Source organism: Corylus avellana, chromosome 4 (assembly GCF_965113065.1).
Source record: "Corylus avellana chromosome 4, dhCorAvel1.hap1.2, whole genome shotgun sequence".
In the NCBI taxonomy this organism is placed as follows: Eukaryota; Viridiplantae; Streptophyta; class Magnoliopsida; order Fagales; family Betulaceae; genus Corylus; species Corylus avellana.
The window spans coordinates 1,915,721-1,942,111 of NC_142493.1; the positions used below are offsets into that span (position 1 = coordinate 1,915,721).

A 26,391-nucleotide genomic window follows, 5' to 3' on the forward strand; every position below is an offset into this window, starting at 1 on the left:
CAATAAATCTTGACGTGTCTACATTTAGCACATCAATAAATATTTAAATATTAATTTATTTAAATAAAATTTTTAAAAATTAAATTGAATTTAAATTTCCTGACATGTTGAATGTAACACGGCAATAAATATTGACGTATCATATTCAACACGTCAATAAAAATTTGTTGACGTGCTACTTTTGGCACGTCAATAATTACTGATGTGGCAAAATTTGGTTACGGTTTGCCACGTTAGTAACCATCATGTTTTTTGAAGTGACATCAAACTTTACTCATTTCTATTTTACATCATATCAATCAATTTTTTCTTTCATTTTTCTTTTCACAACTCTTTACCGAAGACATCCGATATCAGCTACGTAACCGTGATTCCACCCCATCCAATGACAAATTTATACGACGAGTACAGGTGGTATCATGTAAAAATAACTCACATCATTTGCCAAAAAACAAAAAACATTAATGGTGTTGTTTGCAGTGGAAAGAGAAATACTCGAACCTTGAACAGAAGCTGCTCGAATAAAAAATAAAATAAAAACAAGAAGAAGAAAGAAATTGAAAATTCTAAAACGACTCCAATTATCACCTACTCACACGTCTAGGAGTTTTACAGAAAAAAAACAGAAAACAGATCTAACTTAGCAGTTAAGAAATCAACCAAATACTGATATGAAATATGCAATCAAGAACACAGAAATTTGGTTACGAAGAGGAAACCATTTAGAGAACTCTCTAAATGTAAAACCTCTCCGGGGCAGCCAAACCCAGGAAATCAATTCACTAAATAGAAGAATAAGGAATACAAGAAGAATAACAAAACCTTTGACTCTTCCTTGCACACGACAAGTGACCCACTTGACTTCTACCTCAGTAGCCCTTTCCAGAACATCTGGCACGATTCTTCTAAAAGATTTCCTTTCACCGGAACTCCGATTGGCTTCACGTATTTTCTCTTCAACAATAATCTAGAACAAATTCTCTCTCTCTAAGCACCCAGGTATTTGCTCAATAAAATACGTACTTGTAAATGTAGCAAAATCGTGTTTAAATAGAAAATAACCCTAATAAGTCAGCCAGGTCCGGACCCTGCAGATCTGAGGTCCGGACAGGCCTCATAAAATGCACTTTCGGGAACTGGGGTCCGGACCCGGGGAATTGAGGTCCGGACCCTGCTGAAAAATCAAGTTTCTGGAAATGGGGTCCGAACCCGGGGAATTGCGGTCCGGACCCGGCCTGTCCAGTCTTCATCAACAACTCCGATCGATGGGCGTTTGTGGTCCGATTGAGCTAAAATTTTGCAGGGACGTTCATAACACATGACTCTACATTATGAACGGTGGAGATTGGATTCTGAGCATTCTATATCAGTGTTTGAGCCGTGAACAGTAGCATCTGCATTTTGGAACTGAATTAAGCCAACACAAGAACTAACAAACTCCCCCTTTGGCAATTCAGTGACAAAACCAAAATGTAGAGCCAATAACCAAAATGTAGAGCCAATCCCATCATCTCCCCATATTTACTCCCCCTTTTTGTCACAGAATGACAAAAGGTCTTCATGTTTCCTGAAACACTTCACAAAATACATCAAGGCATATGTGGAACAAGAAGACATAAATAAAACTCATGATAAAAAAAATGACTTAGAATGCGTGATTATAAAGAAACATCAGCAAAACTCCCCCTCAATGTATGACTCAATTAACAACAGGAAACTGGAAATGCAAAGCATGTTTCTCCTCCTTTAAAAGTTAAATGAACACACATGATCACACAATTAAACCGGAAACTGGAAATGCAAAGCATGTTTCTCCTCCTTTAAAAGTTAAATGAACACACATGATCACACAATTAAACCCAAACATTCACATATTGCAATTTGAAATCAAATCGAAAAGGAATAATGGAAGAAGCATACCTTGGATGATACCAAAGTGTTGAGCCTTTAAGAAACGAAATCACCGAGAAAGAAAGAAAAAAAATGAAATTTTTTTTTTTTTTTTTTTTTGTTAAAAAAAAAACAAAACACCAAAAAAAAACTTGTATAGATAAGCAATAGATCATGCATGCCCGTATAAATATCTGAACAATTCGGAGTGATCAACAAGCTACACTTACACCGTAAATGTACCATATGCATGACACAACCTTGGTCTATGAATGCAGTCAAGTAGGCAATAATCAGAAATCTCATGTGATGGTGTAGTGTGTGAGTACTCCCATTAACTAAGATTTCATCAATGAAAGGTAAATCTAGGCAGACATTTTGTAAAGGAAGACCAGCAGTCTGATTCAAACCACAGTAAAACCTTATAATGTTAGGACCTAGATTCCCTCATCCGATACACTCCCCCTGAGACTGATCATTTTCTTTTACCATGTCCTTTAGTAATCATCTATTTCCGCAATGATTTGATCACTGATTCTTTCTTTAGGGACAGACAGAAGCAAAACTAAGTCATTTGAGCTTATTTTAAGCCCTTTTTTTTTTTTTGTTTTTTTTTTTTTGTTTTGGAAAATGTTGGAATTTTTTAGGAGCTAGGTTCAACTAACGAGTTGGTCAAGTGGATAGAACTGACACTACCTATCTTCCAAGCAAAATGTTTGCTCCAAATTCCCAAACATATAACAAAAATCTAAACCTAATGGGGGCAAAAAGTGCACAATTTCGAACATGAGAAAAACTGACTCTTACTCCTTTAACAGTCTTCAGAAAAACAAGGTATATCAGAAACATATGGAGCAATAGATGTAAATTGCAGAAATATTGACCCCACTCATATGTAAAATATTCATTTGAGCACAAGACATGAGAAACTGAGTATCTAACAATTAAAACAATCTAAAAGAATAAAAAATAATCAAAGAAAATAAAAACAAAGCAAACAAAAATTAAGAAAAAAATGCCCTAGAACAGCTATAGACAAATATCAATATGTTCAATTTCTAGGCATGGTCTATGTGCCCACCTAATCTAGGTGAGTCCATTACCACTCCCCCTCAATGGGTGAATGGTATTAATCTTCTTGACCCAAACTTTCTTCACATCAGGGACAACTGTGTGACTCTTATCCAAGACATCTAACCGTGTTACTACGTCTCTCATCATGTTGAATAATTTCTCATAACTATTTCTAGAATGTAAATATTCTCTTTTAGGCTCATGACTGTTAAGCTGAAAACACTTAGGACGAATATGCCCAATCTTACCACAGTTATGACACGTAGGAATAAACCTTTGAGAAGGTTGGTTCCTTAACATGTGCATACTTCTCGACTTAGAACTAGACATATAGGAATCAGTTAGAGTTCCCTTACCTTTTCCACCTTTGGAAATTTGAGGAGAAATTACCTTCTTTTCAGCCAAGCTATCTTCTTTGTTCACTGGTTTCACAAAAATCATCTTTGAAGAAGAAGCAACATTAGTAGATAAAATAACAGATTTATCAAAACCCAATCCAGTTCTATCAAACGAATGCTTCTGATTATGTAGCATTTGATTTAGCTTTTCACTAGAGAATTTTGTTAAATGATTCTTTGATTCATTCAGTTCATTCTCTAAGGATTTCACTTTGGCAATTAACATTTGATTTTCAGACATCAAAGTATTATGAGTAGCAAGAGAATCAGTTAAGGTGACAGAAAGTTGATCATTTTCAAGATTAACCTCATTGAGTTTCTTCAATTGCTGCTTATTCAGCTTTTTCAGTTTAGTGTATTCCACAAAGAGATTATTATAAGCATTTTGCAAATCATCTTCTTCCGAATCATTATCGGACACACCTTGTTTGTCTTGAGAATTACACTCACTATTCTCATGCTCACTCTCATAACTAACTCCAAATGCTAAGTAATTAGCTCCCTGTTCAGCATCGTCCTTGTCTGACTCATCACTTTGAGTCACATTAAATGCCTTGCCATTTGACTTTCTCAAATTAGCACAGTCAACACGAATGTGCCCATGTCCTCCACATTCGTGACACTTGATACCTCTAAGTGACTTTCCTTTCTCAACATTCTCATTTCTAGATTTCTCAGAAAATTGTGAATTGCTATTTCTAAAATTTCCTTTCTTGGCTCTAAAGAATTTCCTAAACTTCTTAGCAAACATAGCAATTTCTTCCTCATTTCCAGAATCCTCATCAGATGAACCACAAGAGTCAACCTTAACATTTTTTGCCTTAAGAGCAATATTTTTGGTGTTCTTGTGTTTAGGAAGAATTAGCTCAAAGGTCTGAAGGGAACCTACAAGTTCTTCTACTCTCATAGTATCTAAGTCCTTGCTCTGTTGTATAGCAGCAATTTGGGGAATAAACCTCTCAGGCAAAGATCTTAAGATTTTTTTCACCACTTTAGCATCATCCATTTTCTTTCCCAAATTAATGGTAGAGTTTCTAATGACACTAAGCTTTGAATAGAATTCATCAAAAGTTTCATCTTCCTGCATTCTAATCTCCTCAAACTGAGAAACCAACATTTGAATTTTTGAAGTTCTAACAACCTTAGTTCCTTCATGTGTGATTTCTAAAGTTTCCCAGGCTTCCTTAGCTATTTCACATCTAGAAATTCTAGAAAATTCCTCATTTGAAACAGAGATGTAAATAGCATTTATAGCTTTGTCATTCGCAGTAGCATTATTCTTTTCCTCTGTTGTCCATTCAGCTATTGCTTTTTCTGGACGTGTCCATCCAGATTCAACAATATGCCAAACATTAATGGATTTAAAATATGCTCTCATACGAATTTTCCAAAGCGTATAATTTGTTCCGTCAAAGACGGGAAGGGAATTAGGAGCAACAGTATGAGACATTTGATATGGAGTCTCGGATCACACTCAGGAAATAAATCCTTCACAGAGTGAACCCGCTCTGATACCAATTGAAAATTCTAAAACGACTCCAATTATCACCTACTCACACGTCTAGGAGTTTTACAGAAAAAAAACAGAAAACAGATCTAACTTAGCAGTTAAGAAATCAACCAAATACTGATATGAAATATGCAATCAAGAACACAGAAATTTGGTTACGAAGAGGAAACCATTTAGAGAACTCTCTAAATGTAAAACCTCTCCGGGGCAGCCAAACCCATGAAATCAATTCACTAAATAGAAGAATAAGGAATACAAGAAGAATAACAAAACCTTTGACTCTTCCTTGCACACGACAAGTGACCCACTTGACTTCTACCTCAGTAGCCCTTTCCAGAACATCTGGCACGATTCTTCTAAAAGATTTCCTTTCACCGGAACTCCGATTGGCTTCACGTATTTTCTCTTCAACAATAATCTAGAACAAATTCTCTCTCTCTAAGCACCCAGATATTTGCTCAATAAAATACGTACTTGTAAATGTAGCAAAATCGTGTTTAAATAGAAAATAACCCTAATAAGTCAGCCAGGTCCAGACCCTGCAGATCTGAGGTCCGGACAGGCCTCATAAAATGCACTTTCGGGAACTGGGGTCCGGACCCGGGGAATTGAGGTCCGGACCCTGCTGAAAAATCAAGTTTCTGGAAATGGGGTCCGGACCCGGGGAATTGCGGTCCGGACCCGGCCTGTCCAGTCTTCATCAACAACTCCGATCGATGGGCGTTTGTGGTCCGATTGAGCTAAAATTTTGCAGGGACGTTCATAACACATGACTCTACATTATGAACGGTGGAGATTGGATTCTGAGCATTCTATATCAGTGTTTGAGCCGTAAACAGTAACATCTGCATTTTGGAACTGAATTAAGCCAACACAAGAACTAACAGAAATAAAGAAAGAAGAGGGGGGTTTTCACCTTGAAGAAACTTAGCTGCGTGAGTAAGCGACACACCGACGTCCTTCAGCTCTTGCAAATCGAATCTACGTACATCTGCATGCTGTGTGAGTGTGAGTTATAAAGAAAAAGAAGTTTAGTGAAAAATACATTTTAACCCCTTAACTATTATAACATTTGCATTTACGTCTTTAAATAGAAAATATGTGCGTTGTGTTTTACGGATCAAGAATAAAGATTAGAAGCGAAAGGTAATTAACAATAACCATTGACTTGACTAAAAAACAACCATCGCCAAATAAACGAAAATTCTGCATGCAATGACATACTTTTTCTTGTTTTTCTTTCGGCCACGTTGATGCGATTAGAGCCATAATATTAATCAATATGTCAACTTTACTTAATACGCCAAGCTCTTGCATCTGCGATTTGCCTAGAGCATTCTCAATAGAGGAGCTAAACTTTTATGCAAAATAACTCTTCAAAACTTACTTTATCAAATTTAGCCAATGAATTTTTAAAAGCCTTCTACATCCGATTAGCTATACTTTTATCTATATCATTTAAATATCTTTTTAATATATTTTTATTAAAAATTGTGAAAGAATATTCTCATAATGATCATTTGAAAAGTAGGAAAAGTTTTGGAAAAAAGAGAAAACAAGTGAGAGAAACAATAAAAAGTAAGGGTAATTATATAATAAGTCCCTAAGTCAACCCTCCAAAATTTAAAAATCCTTAAATTTTTTTTTTTTTTTGAAAAAATTTACTCTCTGGGTCAATCGAAATGACAATAAAATCCCTACCGTCAAAAATTTTTAATTGTTGCTAATCCCAATCAAAACGCACCGTTTCACCTCATTAAAATATTAATTTTTTATTAATTTAATTTTAAAATTTAAATATAAAAATTAAAAAAATAAATAAATAAATAAAATTGAAGGGGTGGCAGCACCCCCAACCCCTGTGGGGTGGCCACAGGGGTGGTTTGGATAACCTCCGCCTAGATAACCATGCAATCAAGGACCATTAGATAACCTCCGTCTCTAATTTGGCATGGATATTCAAGTTTTTGAAACTTGTTGAATGAATCATTGATATGGAATAATTGGCGTTCATGTTCAAAACTTAGCAAAAGCATGGCAAAGAAGTGCAAAGAACTACACAATCTTCTGTTAGAGGGAAAGTTTGAGACAGGAGTACTAGTTGAGAAATTGCCAGAGGCTATGAGAACTATGCATGCACCCAAAACAGAAGACAAGTCATCACTTCACTGGGCTATCAAAGAAATATTGGATCTTCTAAGAGATAGGAATATAAGAAGGATTGGACTTTGGGGAATGCCTGGAATCGGGAAAACAAACATAATGAAGAGCTTGAATGATAATAAAGATATTGGTAAAATGTTTGATATTTTCATTTGTGTAAAGGTATCAAAGAATTGGAGCATAAAAATGTTGCAAGATGCGATTACACAAAGGCTAAAATTGAATGTGGAAGGCCTCACTAGCCCTGATGAAATTGCTTGGCAAATATCTAAGGAGTTTGAATGCAAAAGGTATCTCCTTCTTTTGGATGAAGTTTGGGACATTCTTGATCTACATGTGATACCCTGACAATGAAAAGGATAGCAAAGTAGTATTGGCGACTAGATATCGTGACATTTGCTTTGATATAGAAACTGATAAGCAAATTAAGTTGAAATGTTTGTCTGAAGCTGAGCCATATAAAATGTTAAAAGAAAAACTGAGTCGAAACATGAATCTTCCAGGTATTGAACCAATAGCCAAGTTAGTTGCTAGTGTATGTGCTGGTTTACCCTCTTGATAGACAGGGTAGCAAGAGCTTTCAAAAAGAAGTCTCTTTTTAATACGGATTTGTTATATTTTTCATAAGTAATACAATTTGAGCATTTTTTTTTTCTTTTATTAATTTTTTAAAAAATACAACTTGAGCATTTGCGTTGTTGTAAAGGGTCTCTCAATGCTTTTCTTTTTCTTTAAATCTTTATATAGAGCACTTTTTTTTTTTTCCTGTATCCTACTTGAAACTTTTTTTTCTTCTTATCATTTATGCATCTACTAATTATATTTTTTTTTTCCTTTGTATTAATTTTAAAAACAACCAGTGCATTGCACGGGTTTCAAGCTTGTTCAAATAAAACAAGACCATATATTACAAGTTAGCTTTTCCATTTCCTTCCCAAAATCACAACATTTGTCAACAAAAAAGAACGAAATAAAAAGAAAACAATATATATATATATTGTCCGTATGCCTTGATCAAATATAGGCTCATCGTACATACTGCTAAACAATCCCCAATTTTAGGTTATTTTAGCCGAACACAATGTTGTAGCTTTGTGTCAATGGATTGTAGTACATATAATGTTTGTGAAGGTGGTGTTAATGTTAGTGTACTTTGTCTTGCATGGAAAGGGTAGCGGAGTTTTCTTGAATTATATCCTAACCAATGGGTAGCCCCATTCACGAAAGCCTGCAAACAAGTAGTATTCTTATCCCTATGTATGGTGGGTGTCGTGTACGGGTACATCGATGGCGGGTGGAGGAAGAGTCATAGACATTCTAATTGCAGGATTCCACAGAATCAAGGGTTCAAAAGGATAACCCCATAATACGTACGGATGGGTCAAAAGTAACAATCCTCTGCAGTCGAGAACTTGTTCAAAACATTCAGATTCAATCTGTAGAAGAGATCCAGATGAAAAAATGATTAGGATTTTGTACACAGTGGAGTTCTTGGAGCCAGACTAAGCTCGAATTAGTCATTGTACTTTTCATTCAATTTCATTACACAAATCCAGTATCACCATCTCATTCATGCAAATCCAATCCATTTTTCATTCAAATATCTCAAATTATATATAGGAAGTAGAAAGTATGCTTATTTAACGTGTTTTTATGCTTTTGAAAGTAAAACAAGTCACCAATTTTAATTGTTGCGAAATTTAACTATAAATAATTTTGAAATCTAAAAGAAAATCGGGTCAATGTTAATAGGTGATTGAATTGAAAATTAAAATATATCAAGAAACAATTATTTTATATTTTATATTTTTCTTATATCATCTTATCTTAACACTGAATGATTCTAATTTTATATATAATAATGATAACGGCAAGGTACAGAATAAAAAAAAAAAATAAATAAATAAAAAGAAGAAGAAGATTAGAGAATGTTATTTTTTATTTTTTACATTAAACTCACGTTACTTATTTAACGTGTTTTAAATTATTTCTATTTTATTCTTTTATGTGTTTGTTATAATATGAACGTAATAAATAAGTTTAAAGAGTAATATTACTCATCATATTAATGGAATTATGATTCTCTCATGATAATATCTAGTTAGTAGGGGTGAAAATGCGAGTGGATAATAAACACCCGCATCTGTTATCTGCATTTATCCGCAATCCGTTGTTAGCATATGCGAATGCGGATGTAGATAGCAAAAACTAATATCCGCAAATGTGGATGTGAATAACGGTTTTAGGGAATGCGGATGCGGATATTATCCGCATCCACATTCTTTTATATATTTAATATATATTATATACGCATACATATATATTATATTTAATATTTTTTAATTTATGTTTCTTATATCTGTTGGATTTGTAATGTTGGATTTCAATTTTAGGAAACTCTTCTAATTTGTTTTGATTTAATTGCCTTATATGTTCTTCCTTTATTATATTATTATTTTTAAAAATATTTTTTCTCGTTACCAACTATAGATTTACTAGAAGGTAAATATTAAATAATATATGTGATGAAAGTTTATTGGCAAAATGATTAGCAAGTGTGATCTGAATAATAGTATTCAAGTATAAATAATATATTCTTTTTGTATTTACTAGAAGCAATAATTAGTGAATGACAACTTCAAGGTCTAAAACGTTCATTGCCCCAAATGCAGATAGCGGATAATATCCGCATTAACCCGCGGATGCGGATAGTAATCGCAGAATACAGATGCGGATATCAAAATCCGGATGTGCATCCGCATTTTCACCCCTACTAGTTTAGTTATACTCTTTTTTTTTTTTTTTTTTTTGAGTAGTTTAGTTATACTTAATGGGTATTTTTTTTTCTCAAAAAGTAAAAAGACAAAAGTACCCATCAAATATAACTAACAGTATATTATACAGGATCTTGTTCCATATTAATGCTCTAGATTCACATCCGGTTCAACAATTATTTAGCTAAGATTTAGCTAAAAAACACATTTTTCTATTTTGAAAATCGACTTATCAAAGTATACTACAAGAAAATTGGTCTTTAGCGACCATATTTTTAGCGACGACTCAAAAGTCGTCGCTATTGCACAATATCAACGACGACATTTTCTTGTCGTCGCTAATTTCACTAAAAAAAATTTGGAAACAGCGACGACTAGATGTCGTCGCTGATATGTGGTCGCTAACGCCGGAATAATATTTTTTTCTCAGGCGCGAAAAGGAGCGCCAAAATGACAATGTCGTCGCTAATGATAATTTTAATTAGCGACGGCAGTGTCGTTGCTAAATAATAAAAGAAAAATGATTAAAATCATAATTAGCGACGACATTGTCGTCGCTAATGAGAATTTTAATTAGCGACGGCAGTGTCGTCGCTAAATAATAAAAGAAAAATTATTAAAATCATAATTAGCGACGACATTGTCGTCGCTAATGAGAATTTTAATTAGCGACGCTAAATAATAAACGAAAAATTATTAAAATCATAATTAGCGACGACATTGTCGTCGCTAATAAAAACCATAATTAGCGACCACAACGACAGTCGTCGCTAAATATATTTCATTTAAATCCTTATTAGCGACGACAAAGGTCGTCGCTAATTAATTTTAATGAAATATATGGCGCACGATTATTAATTTCAGAAGGGCGCGGGAGATTTGGCGCAACCATTTTTACCCAAAAAAAAAAAAACACGCATATGGCCTTTTAGGGCACTACAAGAAATCTAATCATCATAGTGGACGCTAATGGTCTTGTAAAAAATAAAAAAATAAAAAATAAAAAATAAAAAAAAATTAAACTAAACGCTCAACAGCGTCCACCAAAAGTGGACGCTAATGATACATCATTAGCATCCACTCTCATAGTGGACGCTAATAATTGAAGTGGATGCTAATGCTCTTGTAAAAAATAAAAAAATAATAAAAAACAAATAAAAGTTGAAGATTATAGGTTCAATTGAACATCTAAAAATGATAAAATGTCATTTATACTCCCAAAACTTTTAGAAAATTATAAATTTTCTCTTAATTTGAAATTAAAATTAATTTTTAAAAATGAAAAAAATAAATTAATTTCAATTTATTGTAGTCACGCAACAAACTTAACACAAATTGAAGATTCGATTTAACATCCGATCAATCCTAGTGAATTAGTTCGATTGATCATGATAAGATCAAATGATCGATCAAACTTGATACAAATTGAAGGTTCAATCAAACATCCGATCGATCCTAGTGAATTAGTTTGATTTATTGTGATAGGATCAAATGACGCTCAAAATTGAAACAATTGAAATTAAAGGTTCATTCAAACATTCGTTTGATCCTAGTGCATTTGTTCGATCGATCATGATAGGATCAAATGATTGATCAAACTTGAAACAACTGAAATTGAAGGTTTAATTGAATATCCAATCAATCATAATAAATTAGTTCGATTGATCGTGATAAGATCAAATGATTGAAACAATTGAAATTGAATGTTTGATCAGACATCCGATTGGTCCTAGCTAGTGCATTCGTTCAATCGCTCATGAAAAAAAATAAATATTTATTTTTTTCTTTTAAATATAACAAATTTTCCTATTAAATTAAAACGCTTAGAAAAATTAATTATTATTATTTTTTTATATTATTATTGAAGTTTTCTATTTCTTATTCTTTTTTAAATGTTTGATTGATCATGATAGGATCAAATGTTCAATCAAACATTCGATCGATCCTAGTGATTTAGTTCGATTGATCATCATATGATCAAATGTTCGATCAAACATCCGATCGATCCTAATGGATTAGTTCGATTGATCATGATAGATCAAACATCTGATCGATCATGGTGATAGGATCAAATGATCGATCGAACATCCGATCGATCCTAATAAATTAGTTCAATTGATCGTGATAGGATCAAATGTTCGATTAAACATCCAATCGATCCTCCGATCAATACTAGTGATTTGGTTCTATTGATCGTGATAGATCAAATGATCAATCAAACATCCGATCGATCTTAGTGAATTAGTTCGATTGATCGTAATATGATCAAATGTTCGATCAATTTTTTTAAAATTTGTTTAAAAATTGCACCAAAGTATTGGTGTGTTTGCTTCCAGAAAGTTGTTATAAAAAAATTAAAAAAAAAAAAATCATACAAAACTATCAATTCAAATTTAATGAAATTATATATATATATATATATATATATATATATATATATATATATATATATTTCTGGATCAGAAGGCCAAATTATTGGGTTTTTATTATAAACTACAAGCCACCACCCACTTAAGCAAGAAATGGACTACTCAAATATTAGGTGCTTAATTATTCTAAAAATATTGTAAGTATAATTATAAAAAAAAAAAAATCCGAAATAGCTCAATTTTTGCGCCAACAAGTGGCGCGCGCGGTGTCTGAAATTTTTGGTTTTCAAACCAAAAATTTCAGACACCGTGTTCTTTTCCCCAAACCCTCAAAAACACCAAAATCCCTCAAATTTCTGAAATTTCTGCCTCTTTCTCCCTCTCACTCACCTCCCTCATCACTCTCACTCTCTCTCTCTCTCTCTCTCTCCCTCACTCTGGCGCTCGTCTCTCTCTCTCCGGCGCACCTCTCTCTGGTACGTACTCGATCTCTCTCCACTCTCCAATCTCCCTTACTTATTCACTCTGGGCCACTCTTTGAAAGGGATAGACAAACATTGTTATTTAGGTCATATAAATAAATTTTAAGACAACAATTATTTGTGCGGACGCGAAAATCGACTGGGAGGCATTGGTGAGGAATACTTCAACTGAGATTTCTGATGCTAGGGAGTATCAGATGCTATGGCGCCATATAGCTTATCGCCATGCTTTGCTCGATGAGTTCGAAGACGGGGCTCAGCCTCTGGTTAGTCAACTTGTACTTTCTTGAGTTTCAGATTCTTTATTTAACTTTTACTTTCTTGTATGCGACTATTTTGAATGCTGAAGCCTGATATTTTAGTTAAAAGTGAATTGGTGGGTGTAACTGGTTGTTGTGAATAAATAGGGATTTTGAGAATGCAGATATGACAAAGTTTATGTTTTGGTGTTCGATTCTTTGAATGTAATTAGCTGAATTTGGTTCAAAATTGTTATTGTATACTTGCTGTATTGGCACGAGGTATGCACATAACGGAGGTATTGTTTATGTAATGTGTTTTATGGACTGGGAAATTCTTAAAGAGCATCATGTTTTTGGGTAATAAATGAAACACCTTTGGTTCTATTATTTAACTTCTGATTCAACTTTTTGGACTGAAACTCTGAGATTTGATGTTGTTCGGGGGTATTAAGAAAAAGTAGAACGAACCGAGCTTTTGTAATATCTTGGCTGGCTAGTGAAAGATTGCCAATCTATATTTGACGCTGAAGATTCTGCATGTTTTGGAAATACAATATGGAGTTTTCTAATCATGAACAGAGCATAACATGGAAAATGTGTCGGTTTTGGTCATTTTTATTCCTCTAGCTCTCATTGTGTGGAAGCAATTGGGGTCTTTATGTGATTATGGTGATTAAATGCCAGCTGAGCAGTTTTCACCACTCATTTATACATCCACTAACACTATGTTCTTTAGAATATTATTTTATGATTTTTTATCATGAATACATTAGAAATATTGCCACCAAGTTATGGTAACTTGACTTAGAAATGTATTATATTCTTGCACTCCTCTATCTTTAAGGGAGCGGTAATCATGTCTAATCTTATCATGATATAATGGAATGCTTTTACTCTGCATCGTGATTATCATAGAACTCCATTGTGTTGACAAGAATTAAAACATCTACCTCTTGCAAGATAGATCTTCCCCACATTATATTGCTTTCTATAACTTATAATTTGCCTAAAAAATAAACTTTTTGCCTCATGCTCAACATTATACTCAATATACGCATATATTTTTCGTATGACACTGATGTTAAAATTGGCTTGCAGGATGATGACAGTGATTTAGAAAATGAAGTTGAAGCTTTTCCAACTGTTAGTGGTGAAGCTTTGATAGAGGCTGCAGCATGTGTGAAGGTATGTTGAAAAAATTGTTTGCTGAGTGACTGATTTGCTTTAGAATTATTTGTCTTGTATTTTATGGGAAAACCCTTTTAATGGAGTGGGCTCTGCTTTATGAATTGACTATTTCTAGTTTTCACTAACTTAGGTGGCCAAATAGCTTTGCTAGTTCTTTTTTTGGATCTATGCTCTGTTCGCACACAAATCTAGCATCCAATCCAGATATTTGTAGGTCTCTACAAGTAATTAGAAACCTCTGATTTAGTAAATATATCACTGTTTTAGAATCACATAAGAGGATTAATGATTATTTCCTCGGATAACGTTATTATTTCCATAAAGGAAATATTATTTCCTTGGATAACGTTATAGTTGCAACATTAGTTCTAATACAACATGGAAGTCATCATAGTTCATTTTGAATCATGCCTATACTAATTCTTAAACTGATCAGGTAGGACCAGTAGTGTTGATACTGAGCTGAGATTTATATCTCAAACATTAATATTAGATGGTAATTTCTAGAGAATTCAAAATATTAGCAGTCACTGTCCTTCCATGAACAGGAAGCCACAAAAATTTACATATATGGAAATGGAAATATCAAAGGTCTGGTGTTCTCAATAAAATAAATGAAACAAAATTTAGAACAAACAGGGAAAGAAAGGAATTGGGCAAGATATTACCTTCATCATTGCTCCAAATACACCATCTACACAACCCAAAGTGGAAAACAATTATGAGAAATCAGCATTGAAGTCTTAACAACAGTGTAGTTAGTGCAAAGCCTACATTGGATCATAATCTTTTCAAAGAACAATAGTGTTGTAGTTGGGAGATTAAAACTAGTTAAACCTTTGCTTTGTGGAGTGAACAATTATGGAGCTGATAGGAACAATGAAAATTGTTATCTAGGGTTTGCCTAGGAGTCCTTAGTGCTAAGAGTGGCAATCTGAATAGCATAAAACTTCTCACTTTTGATTCAGAAGTTTTCAATTTCTCTGCTTCAAAATCAAAATTCAAATTCCACCTGGGTTTGGGTTCTCTCTCTCTAGGGGCTTATACCAAAGCAACCCAAAAAAAGGCTTAGGTTTCTCCATGATTCCCTTCGATTCTTAAAAGGTGGGTCTTTTTAAGATTCTTTAATTGATGCTATCCGGGCTCTCCATAGCCCTCAAAAAAGTCATAGTTCTATTCATGTTTAATAAATAAGCAAAAAAGTCATAGGCCTAGGTGTAGACCTCTGAAGCTTTTTCTGGAAGAAGGTAAATTGTTGTTTTTGTTTTGATGGCTATGGAGAGGGGCAGAGGACTAATGTGTTCAGTGGTGTTTGGTTTGGATGGAGTGAAGGGGCTGCTTGTGAGAATGGATGATAATTTTGGAGCTAAATCAGTTGCAACATTTCATCATAACAGCCTGGGAATATAATGGGGCATTCTTGGCTCAAAAATGTTTCAATGACTCAGGATTTATCATCAACAATTTATAAAATCAAAATTGTTGAGTTCTTTACTTTTTTTTTTTCTTTTGATAAATAAAATGAAAATTGAAAAGTGTCTTCCATCCTATTTGTGAAGTATTGTTTGGTTGGGAACTTGTTGCTTTGTCTTGCCATGATTTGCTGTATCAATTATGGTCTGAAATTTCTCTATGCTGTGATACATGACGGACAGTGTTCTTTTTCTATTGTGTTTTTTCATGTTTAAGTAGCAACTATTTGTCCAACTATGTGGTTATTATATTAGACACGCTTGTAGTTTTTAAGTGAGTTTTCTTGTCTAATATATGCTCTTATTCTCCGTGCAGTTACATATGGTATTGGTGAGTCGTACAAGTTATCAGTTCTTACATTTGGGAAGACTTCTTTGTAATCCTTTTTTTGCTGCTTAGCTACATATGAAGTTTAATTTCTCAAGGAACATTGTTGTTGATGTATGCCTTCTTTGGCACTTGCTTAAAAACTTGACAATTATGTAGTTTTCTTAGGTCATTTTTGAGACACCCATCACTTGTAATTAACTCTGTTTTAGACCTTTTACATATTTAATTAGAAAATGAGTTCTTAAGTAAGCTCTAACATATTGATATGTTTAGATCATTCATACTAAACAATTTAAAACATTAATCGGCCAAAAAGAAAAGCATTTGATGTTGATGACGTCGATTATCAGCAGTACTGATGTGTGGGTCGTCAGCGACGACATTTTGTCGTCGCTAATGTGTGCGGCATCAGCGACGACATTTGTCGTCGTTGATATGTGCTTCATCAGCGACGACATTTGTCGTCGTTGATATGTGAGTCATCAGCGACGACATTTGTTGTCGCTGATGCGTGAGTCAACAGCGACGGCAAATGTCGTCGCTGATGTGTGCGTCATCAGCGACGACATTTGTCGTCGCTGATGTGTGCGTCACCAGCGACGACAAATGTCGTGGCTGATGTGTGCGTCACCAGCGACGACAAATGTCGTCGCTGATGTGTGCGTCATCAGCGACGACATCGACTTTAAAAATGCATTTTTAGCGACAAAACTTTCATACTTATTAGCGACGACATTTGTCGTCGCTGATAAGTATTAATAGCGACGACATGGAAGGTCCTCGCTGTTTAGTCTTTAACGACGGATTACTTGCAACGACTGGGAGCGACGACCGTAGTCGTCGCTGATGACCATCAGCGACGACATTTGGGTCTTTAGCGACGACTCAGGGTCGTCGCTAAAGACCCATTTAGTACCTACATCCGGCTCGACATTTTAGCTATTTACTTTCACTTTTCTATTTAAAATATTATTTCTTTATCTATTTTTCCTATTGTCAAGAGAGAGAGAGAGAGAGCTATATTACTTTTATTATTAATATGAATAAGGATTTATTAAGCTAATATGCCCAACAAATTTGCTGAGCACCGTAGCAGGTTAACAAATCTTTAGTCATTCAGTTATTTGTGGGAGTTACTCAAAACATCTGGAAAAGAAGAAATGAGTGGACCCATGAGGGCAGGTTCACTCACCCAAACGACATTGTGAGAACCACAAGCAGGGGAATGGAGGAGTATGTGAAGGCCAACCTGCATCAACATAGTCAAAGGGGCGAAGATGGAAGCCAAATTCAGTGGAAAGCTCCTGACGATGGCTGGTGCAAGGTGAACTGGGATATGCTGGATAAAGACCATGGCCGAATTGGTATAGGCATCGTTGTGAGAAATGAGGCGGGGGCAGTATTAGCAGTGAAAGGAGTAACGAGAATGGGTTTTCTAGAGGCCACTGCAGCTAAAGCCTTGAGAGCATATGTGGCTGTGTGTTTCTCTAGAGAGTTGAATTTCTCTCAAGTCTATATGGAAGGAGACGCTAAGACAGTGGTGGATGCAGTAGTAGCAGGGGAACCAAATTCTCGTGTTTTTGGCCAACTAATTGATGATATTCGGGTTATTTTGGACAGTATTCGAAATTGGCGTTTTGGCCATGCATGTACGACGAAGTGGTAATAAAGCAGCCCATACTCTAGCCAGAGAGGCTATAAAGAGAGTCATAGATCAGGTTTGGATTGATGAAATCCCAATTTGTATCTCTGATATTATTTTGGAGGAGCAAATTGCTCTTTCCTGTTGAGATTAATGAAATTCCAGTGATCATTTTATTCAAAAAAAAAAAAAAAATCTTTAGTCATTTTATTGAGCCAAATGTAGAGATTTTTTGTAATAAAATCTACCAATTAGATATTATAAAAGGCAAAATATGATTAATTGCAAACTTTTCAGTAATTCTCTTCCATTAAAATTAACATTAACAATTGATATGCATCGCAAGCAATATGACGATTATATGAACTTAAATAACCGATAAATTAATAACAAGACAATGATAAGCTATTGCTTCAGAATTTTCATAAAGTCCTATTGTATATATTGTGCTTTGCTTAATTAGCCTTCTCTTGTACAATTCTTTCCTTTCTCTTCTTTTATCTTCTCTAAGTTGCACCACGTGTCTTTTTTTAAACAATTCTCGCACTCTCGTGTAGCATGTATTTCATTGAGTAAAATTAGAGTTTCAACAAAATTAAAGTATTCTTGGCAAATAGAGTTCCGTTGACTTGGTCAATTCTTATTCTCATATTTTTAATCAATTGATGGGTCTTGAGATCATAGAAACGAAGCCATGTATCTTCTACTACCTAACACGACTCGACAATTAACACCATTCTCAGCACCTTATAATCATTACTTCTATAATCAAAACCGAACCCGTAAATATGGTGTTCTCCGTCGGTTCTATTAAACTTGTAAGGTTGAGAAAGAGTCATAGACATTCTAATTGCAGGGTTCCATAGAACTACGGACGCCAAACCATTTTTTCTAACCAAAGGCGCAAAAAGTATTAGTCCCATGCAATCAAGGAACATTAGATAACCTCCGCCTCTAATTTGGCATGGATATTCAAGTTTTTGAAACTCGCTGAATGAATCATTGATATGGAATAATTGGTTTTGCCTATCCATCACTCCGCCTTCTTCATTTGTAAACCAATGTAGAAGGTGGTGAGCGTGATTGCGGGTGCTCTCACCATGATGGGTGTGCATGGAAATAAATGTAGGGCTAGAGATAATGGATTTCCATGATTTTGAAACACACTGGAATCGTAAAAGCGATTTCACAGGTAGGCTTACCGGGATTTCAATCCAAAGATCGTCTGGAACTGGAAGTCGAACCCCAAGCCGACACCGGTTGGACATCTCTGCAGCCTACAAGACAAAGCGGTGCGTATGCGGCTCAAAGAAGAAAACAATCCAAAGGCTCAGATTTTTCTCTCTTTTTTCCACCCAAAGCAGAGGCTCTTTCTTTGAGTTTTATAGGAGAAGATTAAGTCGGCGAAAATCAAAACACCAAACCCAAGAGGAAAAGTAAAGAGGGGTGGGACCGTGTATGTGATGGAAATCAAATAAATATATTTACTTAATATACCGTGAATTATTTATCAGCCAAGCAAGTACCGTTCTCTATCTTCTTTGAAAATAGGAAAAGTAAATAAATATATGATATTTTAATAAATTTTTATATAATTTTATCTCAAAAATTTGTTAAGTTATGTCTTTATCATTTCTCTTATTCTAATTCAAATGGACTTGGAGAAAAAATTATGCATTTTGCAAAAATTTATGCATGTTTGACTTTCAGGAATATAAAAATTGGACTTTCAAAAAAAAGTAAACATAATTAACTTTTCAAAAATTTATGGACGTTAAAACTTTCCATGAATATGAACAATGACTTTCAATCAATAATTACTATTATCATAATTAGGGGCCTTAATTATATACTATTTATTAACTTTTTACCATATTAAATATTTTTTTAAGTCATCTATTTTTCGCAAATGACAATTTATTATTTTGTAAGGCTAGCCTACCACAATGGGATAATTTGTCCGGTCTCTTAAGACAATATGAAGAAGTGCCGGGCCAGAGACTTAATTGTAACAAGACGTCCATATTTTTCAGTCACAATACCTTCTTCTTCTTTTTTTCCTTTTTTTCCTTGTTTTTTTTTTTTTTTTTTTTTTTTTTTTTTAAATTTTTAAATTTTTTTTTATGCTTTGAATAAAAAAAGAAAATGATAATTGAAGTCAACTGTTTGTTTATACTTGTAATTTAAATAGAGATTATCTTATTTGAAGCAAAGAAGGCAATCAAGTAAAAGTAGGTACTTTCACTCTTCCATCTGTTCTTCTCGTCTTGTAGATATAGTTAGTCGTAATTGGTTGGTCACCCTTACTAATGAAAAGCCTAAAAAGAGAGCCGTGAGATTTGAAGAGGTTTGTGTTGCTAAACCCCTAGTTTTTTGTTTTTTTGTCGAAATGAGATTTTCATCAACTTTCACTGAAGGTGAAAAAAACATCGAGAACCCCTCAAGGTTCTAGGTTCACAAAGCACAAAGCTCTGAGTTCACAATAGATGTAATACAGCTTGGGATCTCGTCCACCCAGAATAGCTCAGTAGAACATTGGAGACCCACCTTCGCCAGCCCATGTGAAGCTTGGTTACCCAATCTTTGAACATGTCGCACCATCCAACTCCTGCACGTTCCAAGAATAGTCCTTGCGTCTTCAACAATATGGCCAAAAGATCGCAAACTTTGATTGGGGTCCTTCAAGGTTTGAACCACCAGCAGGGAATAGTCTTCCAGGATGATATCCTGGAAATTTTGCTGCTTATTGAACTCCACCGCCACCAACATTGCCAAAGCTTCGCCCACTGCTAGGTCTTGGGTACCTTTCATCCTTCTGCACGTAGCTGCACATACGTGGCCGCAGTGATCCCGTATGATGATCCCTATCCCCATGCAATTCAGGTTCTTATCAATGGCTACATCCCAATTCACCTTGACCCGCCCGAATGGAGGCCGCTCCCATTTCACCAGACGATTAGTCACGGGTAGAGCATTCCCCTGATCCCTCTCCTCTCGTCCTTTCTTGATACTGTGCATAAGAGCGTTAGCTTCATCAATGATGCGGTTTGGGGAATTGAAAGAACCTCCATGCACCACAGTATTACGACGTGCCCAGATTTTCTTAGCAACCAAGACTGCCTGCTGTAAATCCTGCCTCTGACACCGGTGCATCAGACTAGCCACAACCTCCAAAAATGATTGGAAAGTTCCATGGCTTTTCTGGATACGCCGGTTATATGCGCTCCAAACATCAACTGCTGCCGGGCACTCCCATAAAGCATGTAGGACTGTTTCAGCATCCCGATTGCAGAAAATGCACCTATCTTCCGTTAGAATGCCCCTTTTCCGCAGATTTTCCTTGGTAGGGAGTATATTCTGACATGCCCTCCATAAGAAAACTTTTGTTGCATTCGGTATGTCTAGCCCCCACAGTACCTTCCACAAAGGAGTGATCCCCGATCTAGTAGATCCTTCCCCTTTGTTCCGGGATTGTCTCTCCTTCTCCACGTGATATGCACTACGGACAGTAAAATTACCTGTGGCGGTTGGTCTCCAAATCAGCTTATCAGGTTGCCCATATTTACTGATCGGGATATTACGTATTAACTCAGCTTCCTCCTCCTGGAAAACCGTTTGGATCAGGGATAACTTCCCTTCTCCTGTACTCTGATTGATGAGATCTGCCACCTTGGCTTCCCGTGTTAGCCGCATACAAGGAGGAGATTGCACTTCATAGGTAGTGGGCCTAGGGATCCATTTGGTCCCCCAAATCTTAATCAACTTGCCATCCCCCACCCGCCAGAGCATTCCTTCTTGGAGAAGCTCACGAGCTGCATGGATGCTCCGCCATGCGTAGGATGGTCGACTCCCAATGTTAGCCTAAACCCCTAGTTTTCATGCACATGTTTGTATAGATAAAAATATATACATATATTAAATATCATAATTGACTAGCGACAAGTACTCAATGTCCAAACAATATTGTGATAATATGAACATAAATGAGCAATAAGCAATAAGCAATAACACAACCTTAATTGTACTTCACGAGGGCTAGTTCAATCGGTTGTGAACTACACTTAATAAAACGGAGGTCTCTAGTTCAAATTCACCCTCCCCTTTCCCTTGTGTAGACATGTAAAAAGAAAATAATAATAATAATAATAATAGCACCAGGTTTTTGTGGTTTATATATATATATATATATATATATATATATATATATATATATATATATTTCAAGTAGTTTACTCGAAAAGATGCATAATTGTTTTGTATTATTATTGGACTTGGGACTTGGCATCAATGTTGAACTTACTGGCATTTGCTTTTTTTAAAAAAGATTACTTTTTTTTTTTTTTTTTTTTTTCTCTCTCCCACATTCTTTTTCTCTCTCTCATCTCTCTTCCTCAAAAAGCTTATCTCTCTCTTCTCAGTTTTCACACAAACCTTTCACGTCCTCCATAAGTAACCCAAAAGTTTCCAAAAATCCACATATATATATCTCTCTCTTGTTTTTGGTATTTTTAGTTTTTCCTCTTTTTTATTTAATTCTTTAATAATTTTTTTCGAATGGTAATTTTTTAATAACATCAAGGGCCTCTTAGAGAGAAAAGTGAAAAAAAGGTTTAATTTGACACAGTAATTCAAGAGTCTTGATGTCCCTTTTTAAAGTTTAATTTAGGGTTAAAAGTATATTTTTTCCATAAATTTAAATCAAATAGATATTCGCTTGAACCCACCTTAAATTTCCCTCATGTCTTGTGCTACTGGCTCGCACTATACAGTATCATAATCCCTAGAAATTAGGAACGAAATGCAAAGAAAAGGATCTTAAACGCATTGAAGAAAGAAACGGAGACGCATCGCACCTGTGGAAGTATTTCGATTTTTTATTGTAGCGGTTGTAACTTCTCGGACTCTGTGTGTCTCAAAGGGTTTTTGATTTTTGCTTCTTTAATTAGGCTTTCACTCACTTGCATTAGTGAGAGAGTTTGTTCAATGGAGAATTAATTCAGAGTACCAAAGCATGTCCTCCAAGGAATGCTAAAGTAAATCACGTCTTGAGGTTGCCCTTTGAGTACATGTTGAGGCCATAATATAATCCTGTTTATTTTATAAATAAAATAATTAGTATTTATTTTATGGACAATATTTAAAGTTTATGTATCTACTGATATGTATATAAATTTATTGTACACATTTTTTTTTTTAAAAAAATATAAATAAATGTATAATTACGTATGCACTATTAGATCGATGTACGAACTTTAAATCAGATTCGTAAATGGAGAAGATCCATCATTGTGTGATACAGAATCAAGAAAGAATATTAGTTTAAATTTGGTATTATTTTGTAATCATTTTTAATATTTAATTTATGTTTTAAGAGTCCGTATTTAATAGTAGGCTTGGCCCGAAAGTTAGTCACATTAGGGTTAGGGTTTAGTGTTTTAATCCATTTAAGCATAAGTTTCAATTGTATTTGACAAACAATAATTAAAAAATGAACAAATTTTGTGTTTGTGAGAGTTGTGATTGTTCTTAGTTAGACGCTAGATTTATCTAATTAGTGAGACGTCAATCCTTAATTTATCTTTATGTTGGTGAGAGATAAGCTTTAGGGTATATATATATATACCCTAAGGCTAAACCCTTCTATTAAAGGAGATGATGCAGGACAGAAGAAGAATAATATAAACATAAAGAGAAAAAGTGGGCTACAACGTTGTTAAGCTATACTTTAGCTAAATATATATTTACTTGGCCCATGCGAATCCTCACAAATGTCATGTCATGACTCATGCATATAAGTTTTGAAGAGCGACTATGTATGATGTGGAAGTCATTTGTACCATGCACAGATGATGTCTTTTTTTCTTTTTCTTTTTTCCTAGCTGGAGATTAATTGGTCCAGGAAGAACCTTTCTAAAATGGAATGTCGTAGCGACTAGTGTTGCATATCATTATGGGATCCGGCTTCACTCTACTAAAAATATAAAATAATAAATGACTTAGATTTAACTTCAATATTTGTAGGCGAAACGTCGTCGTGTAGAGCAAACACAACATTTTGTACAAACTTTACATTTGATGCCGTCTCAAGGATAAGGAAAAAACACCTCAGCCCTTGCATTTGCCTTCTACCACGAAAAACAAACTTGGGCTCTACTATTCAGGCTACAGCTAACGCCGACTCCACCGCAACCGCTGCCACCGAATGTGAACCATTGAATGTAAAGATACATCGGAAGCTTCCTTGAAAAACAAGAACCACCTGGGGCCAGTCCCAGTTACTAGCTAGGGCCTAGTCCACTAGGGTCTCTAATTCATCATGGTCATATACGTTGGTGGCCGGTGCCGTTGCAGTGGAATTGGTGCTGTAGACAGAATAGTAGAGGCCAAGGTCATCTATTATTTTAAAATCATATATTATATATGTCCTGTTACTATTTTTACATGACAAAAGCCGGATCCTAAATTATGATAACCATATTAAACAATAAAAATTTAAAGCTGGAGAAATGGCATTGCCAGAAATCAACATGCTTGATAAATGATGATATTATCACACTAGCTAGTACCTGAGTCAAATTTAAAATTTTCAGAAGACTGCAATCCGACAAACCTCAATCTCCCAAAACATGCAGTAAAAATAATCCAACAATATATAAAATGTTATCACAATGGAATCCAACACTAGCTATTAGAATTACACAAACTTCAAATCTATGGTAATGAGATTATAGAGCATATAGTTTGTGTAAAAGTAAGCACTAGCAAGATAATAGCAGCTACAGTAGAAGCAGTTCTCCAAGGACTGCTCAAATAATCATGTCTCAACGTAGCCTTCCATCTATGCCAACAACGCTCATAAAATGTATTCAAATCTTCATATAATAATTGGAGTTCGTGCTAGAGAGTAAAATTTGTTGGCCGATCTTGTTGACCAAAGTTGTCACTGCATTACTGTCTCCTAAAGTATTATTTAGGATTCCATTTTGCACAAGTAAATCCACATCTTTAGAAGTATCGATAAGGGAATCCAATACGAGAATATAATCGGAAACATAAGCGTCATGCAGATAGTGACATTGTTCTAAGGCCACGAGATTCCGAAAAAGAGATTCTATAGTTGCCCATAAATTTAAGTGTGGTATTTCAAGCACTCCCTTTGTGAATTTTAAGTCAAATAAGCATTGGCTTGAGCCCTCCTTAAACTTCACTCCTGCCTCGTCCATACTGGCTTGCAGTTTGCAAATGGTCAAATTGGAATCGACAACATCTTTTTGGTAGCTCATTTGATGGAGGCAGAAAAAAGGTTCTTAACAAATAATCTCTCCAAAACAAAGAAAGGAACTTGATTTTCAAGCAACCACATGTCATAATCTACAGTACAAATCTTCAATCGATGTGTAAATGCTGTAGAGCTGTCGTCAATACTCCATTCTCCACCCTCACTTACTAAATCAAGGAATAGCGCAATAATGAAGCTCGCATCTACCAAAATCATTTCCGCATAATTATCACTGCTAAGCTTACTAGTGTCGGCATAACATCGACGAATAGCTCCTTCCATGTACCTTATAGTGCTTACTAAATTTCCACGTCTAGCATTGCTTGTTGCACAAATCTCTTGAAATATTTCATTTTAAACTTTTCCATGGCTTTCAATCTTTTATTTCCATGGTGAAAAGGTCCTATTGATACAACCTTAGGAGTGTAGGCTTCTTCGTTCAATTTGTGAAGATCATGCGGAACCCCTATAGATGCAACATTCAGGTGATAAGGGAGGCTCCACGCTTCCTAGCATTTCTTTGATTTCATCTGTCAACCCTCTGTCGCCTAGCAAGCTGGCTTCTCTATCAACTTCTCCATTTTGACTTTCACCTCTTGGACTGTTTGCTTCTCTTTGAGTTTCAGAATTTTCATTCACATTTATTATCAAAGCATTTGCTTCTTCTTGAATTTCTGCACTTGCTGATTGTTCCATCTAGCAAGTTGCCTATCTTAAATTTCCTAATGACAAAGACACGAGTGATCACTAGCTAGCATATTAAAAATATTGGAAGATAGTTCCCAAGATGCGGTAAAATCTCGTTTTTGACCTTTTTCTTTTGTAAGTTTTAAATCCTTGATATACACAAAATATTAAAAACTAAATTAGAATTGGACGTGATAACTAAAATGTCTACTGATGGTGATGGAAGAACACAAAAAAAAGAAATTGAAATTCATATGCATAGCAACTTTAATTGAGGTTTGTCAAAAGCAGCAACTTCTATATATGTTAAACCACAGCAAACGGTAAGAGCAATAGAGAAATATAATGCCATATACCAGAGAATGCGAGAGAGTGTGATAGATAATATTATTCCACTGGTAAAAAAAAAACGAAAGAAAGAAAGAAGAGGGGAGGGGGGTTCACCTTGAAGAAACTTAGCTGAGTGATCAGTACGCCACAAGTACGCGACTTCAAAAGCGATACACAGCTAGACCTTCAGCTCCTGCAAATCAAATGTACATATGCTGTTTGGCTTTCAAACAATAGAATAGACGGTTGGGTTATAAAGATAACAAGTTTGAGTATAATTACATTTTAGCCCATCAACTTTCAACACATTTGCACAAATTGCACTTAGCGGTCATTGCGGGACGGCATGTCAGAAAATTCAATAATAATCCGAGACACGAATGGACGATTAGGTTATGAGGCTTGCTTCACATATTCTTGCTAGATTTTTAGGTGAACGGTGGTGAATTTTAGAGAAACACTATGAATTTTAGAATTACTAACACTACCAAAAAAGGAATTTTTTCCTGATATGTGTTTTCTAACGTATTAAGTGATCTGACACGTCAAAAAATTTTCTT

General features: G+C 35.0%; 2 protein-coding genes, 1 long non-coding RNA gene and 1 pseudogene across 3 annotated transcripts; 3 read left to right on the top strand and 1 right to left on the bottom strand.

Annotated features, from left to right (window-relative positions):
- The first annotated feature begins 6,906 nt into the window (after positions 1-6,906).
- On the top strand, positions 6,907-7,383 carry LOC148586124 (putative disease resistance protein At5g05400). The gene has a single exon (XM_088515275.1). It carries the CDS (start codon positions 6,907-6,909, stop codon positions 7,381-7,383), a length of 477 nt encoding a protein of 158 aa, XP_088371401.1.
- Positions 7,384-12,457: 5,074 nt separating this feature from the next.
- On the top strand, positions 12,458-16,170 carry LOC148586125 (uncharacterized). The gene is made up of 4 exons (XR_015912003.1): positions 12,458-12,654; positions 12,747-12,926; positions 14,001-14,087; positions 15,879-16,170. It is a non-coding gene; the product is annotated as an uncharacterized LOC148586125 (long non-coding RNA).
- Positions 16,171-17,118: 948 nt separating this feature from the next.
- Positions 17,119-17,559, top strand: LOC148586126 (uncharacterized). The gene has a single exon (XM_088515276.1). It carries the CDS (start codon positions 17,119-17,121, stop codon positions 17,557-17,559), a length of 441 nt encoding a protein of 146 aa, XP_088371402.1.
- Positions 17,560-24,246: 6,687 nt separating this feature from the next.
- LOC148586127 (UPF0481 protein At3g47200-like) lies at positions 24,247-26,140 on the bottom strand (annotated as a pseudogene).
- Positions 26,141-26,391: the final 251 nt, after the last annotated feature.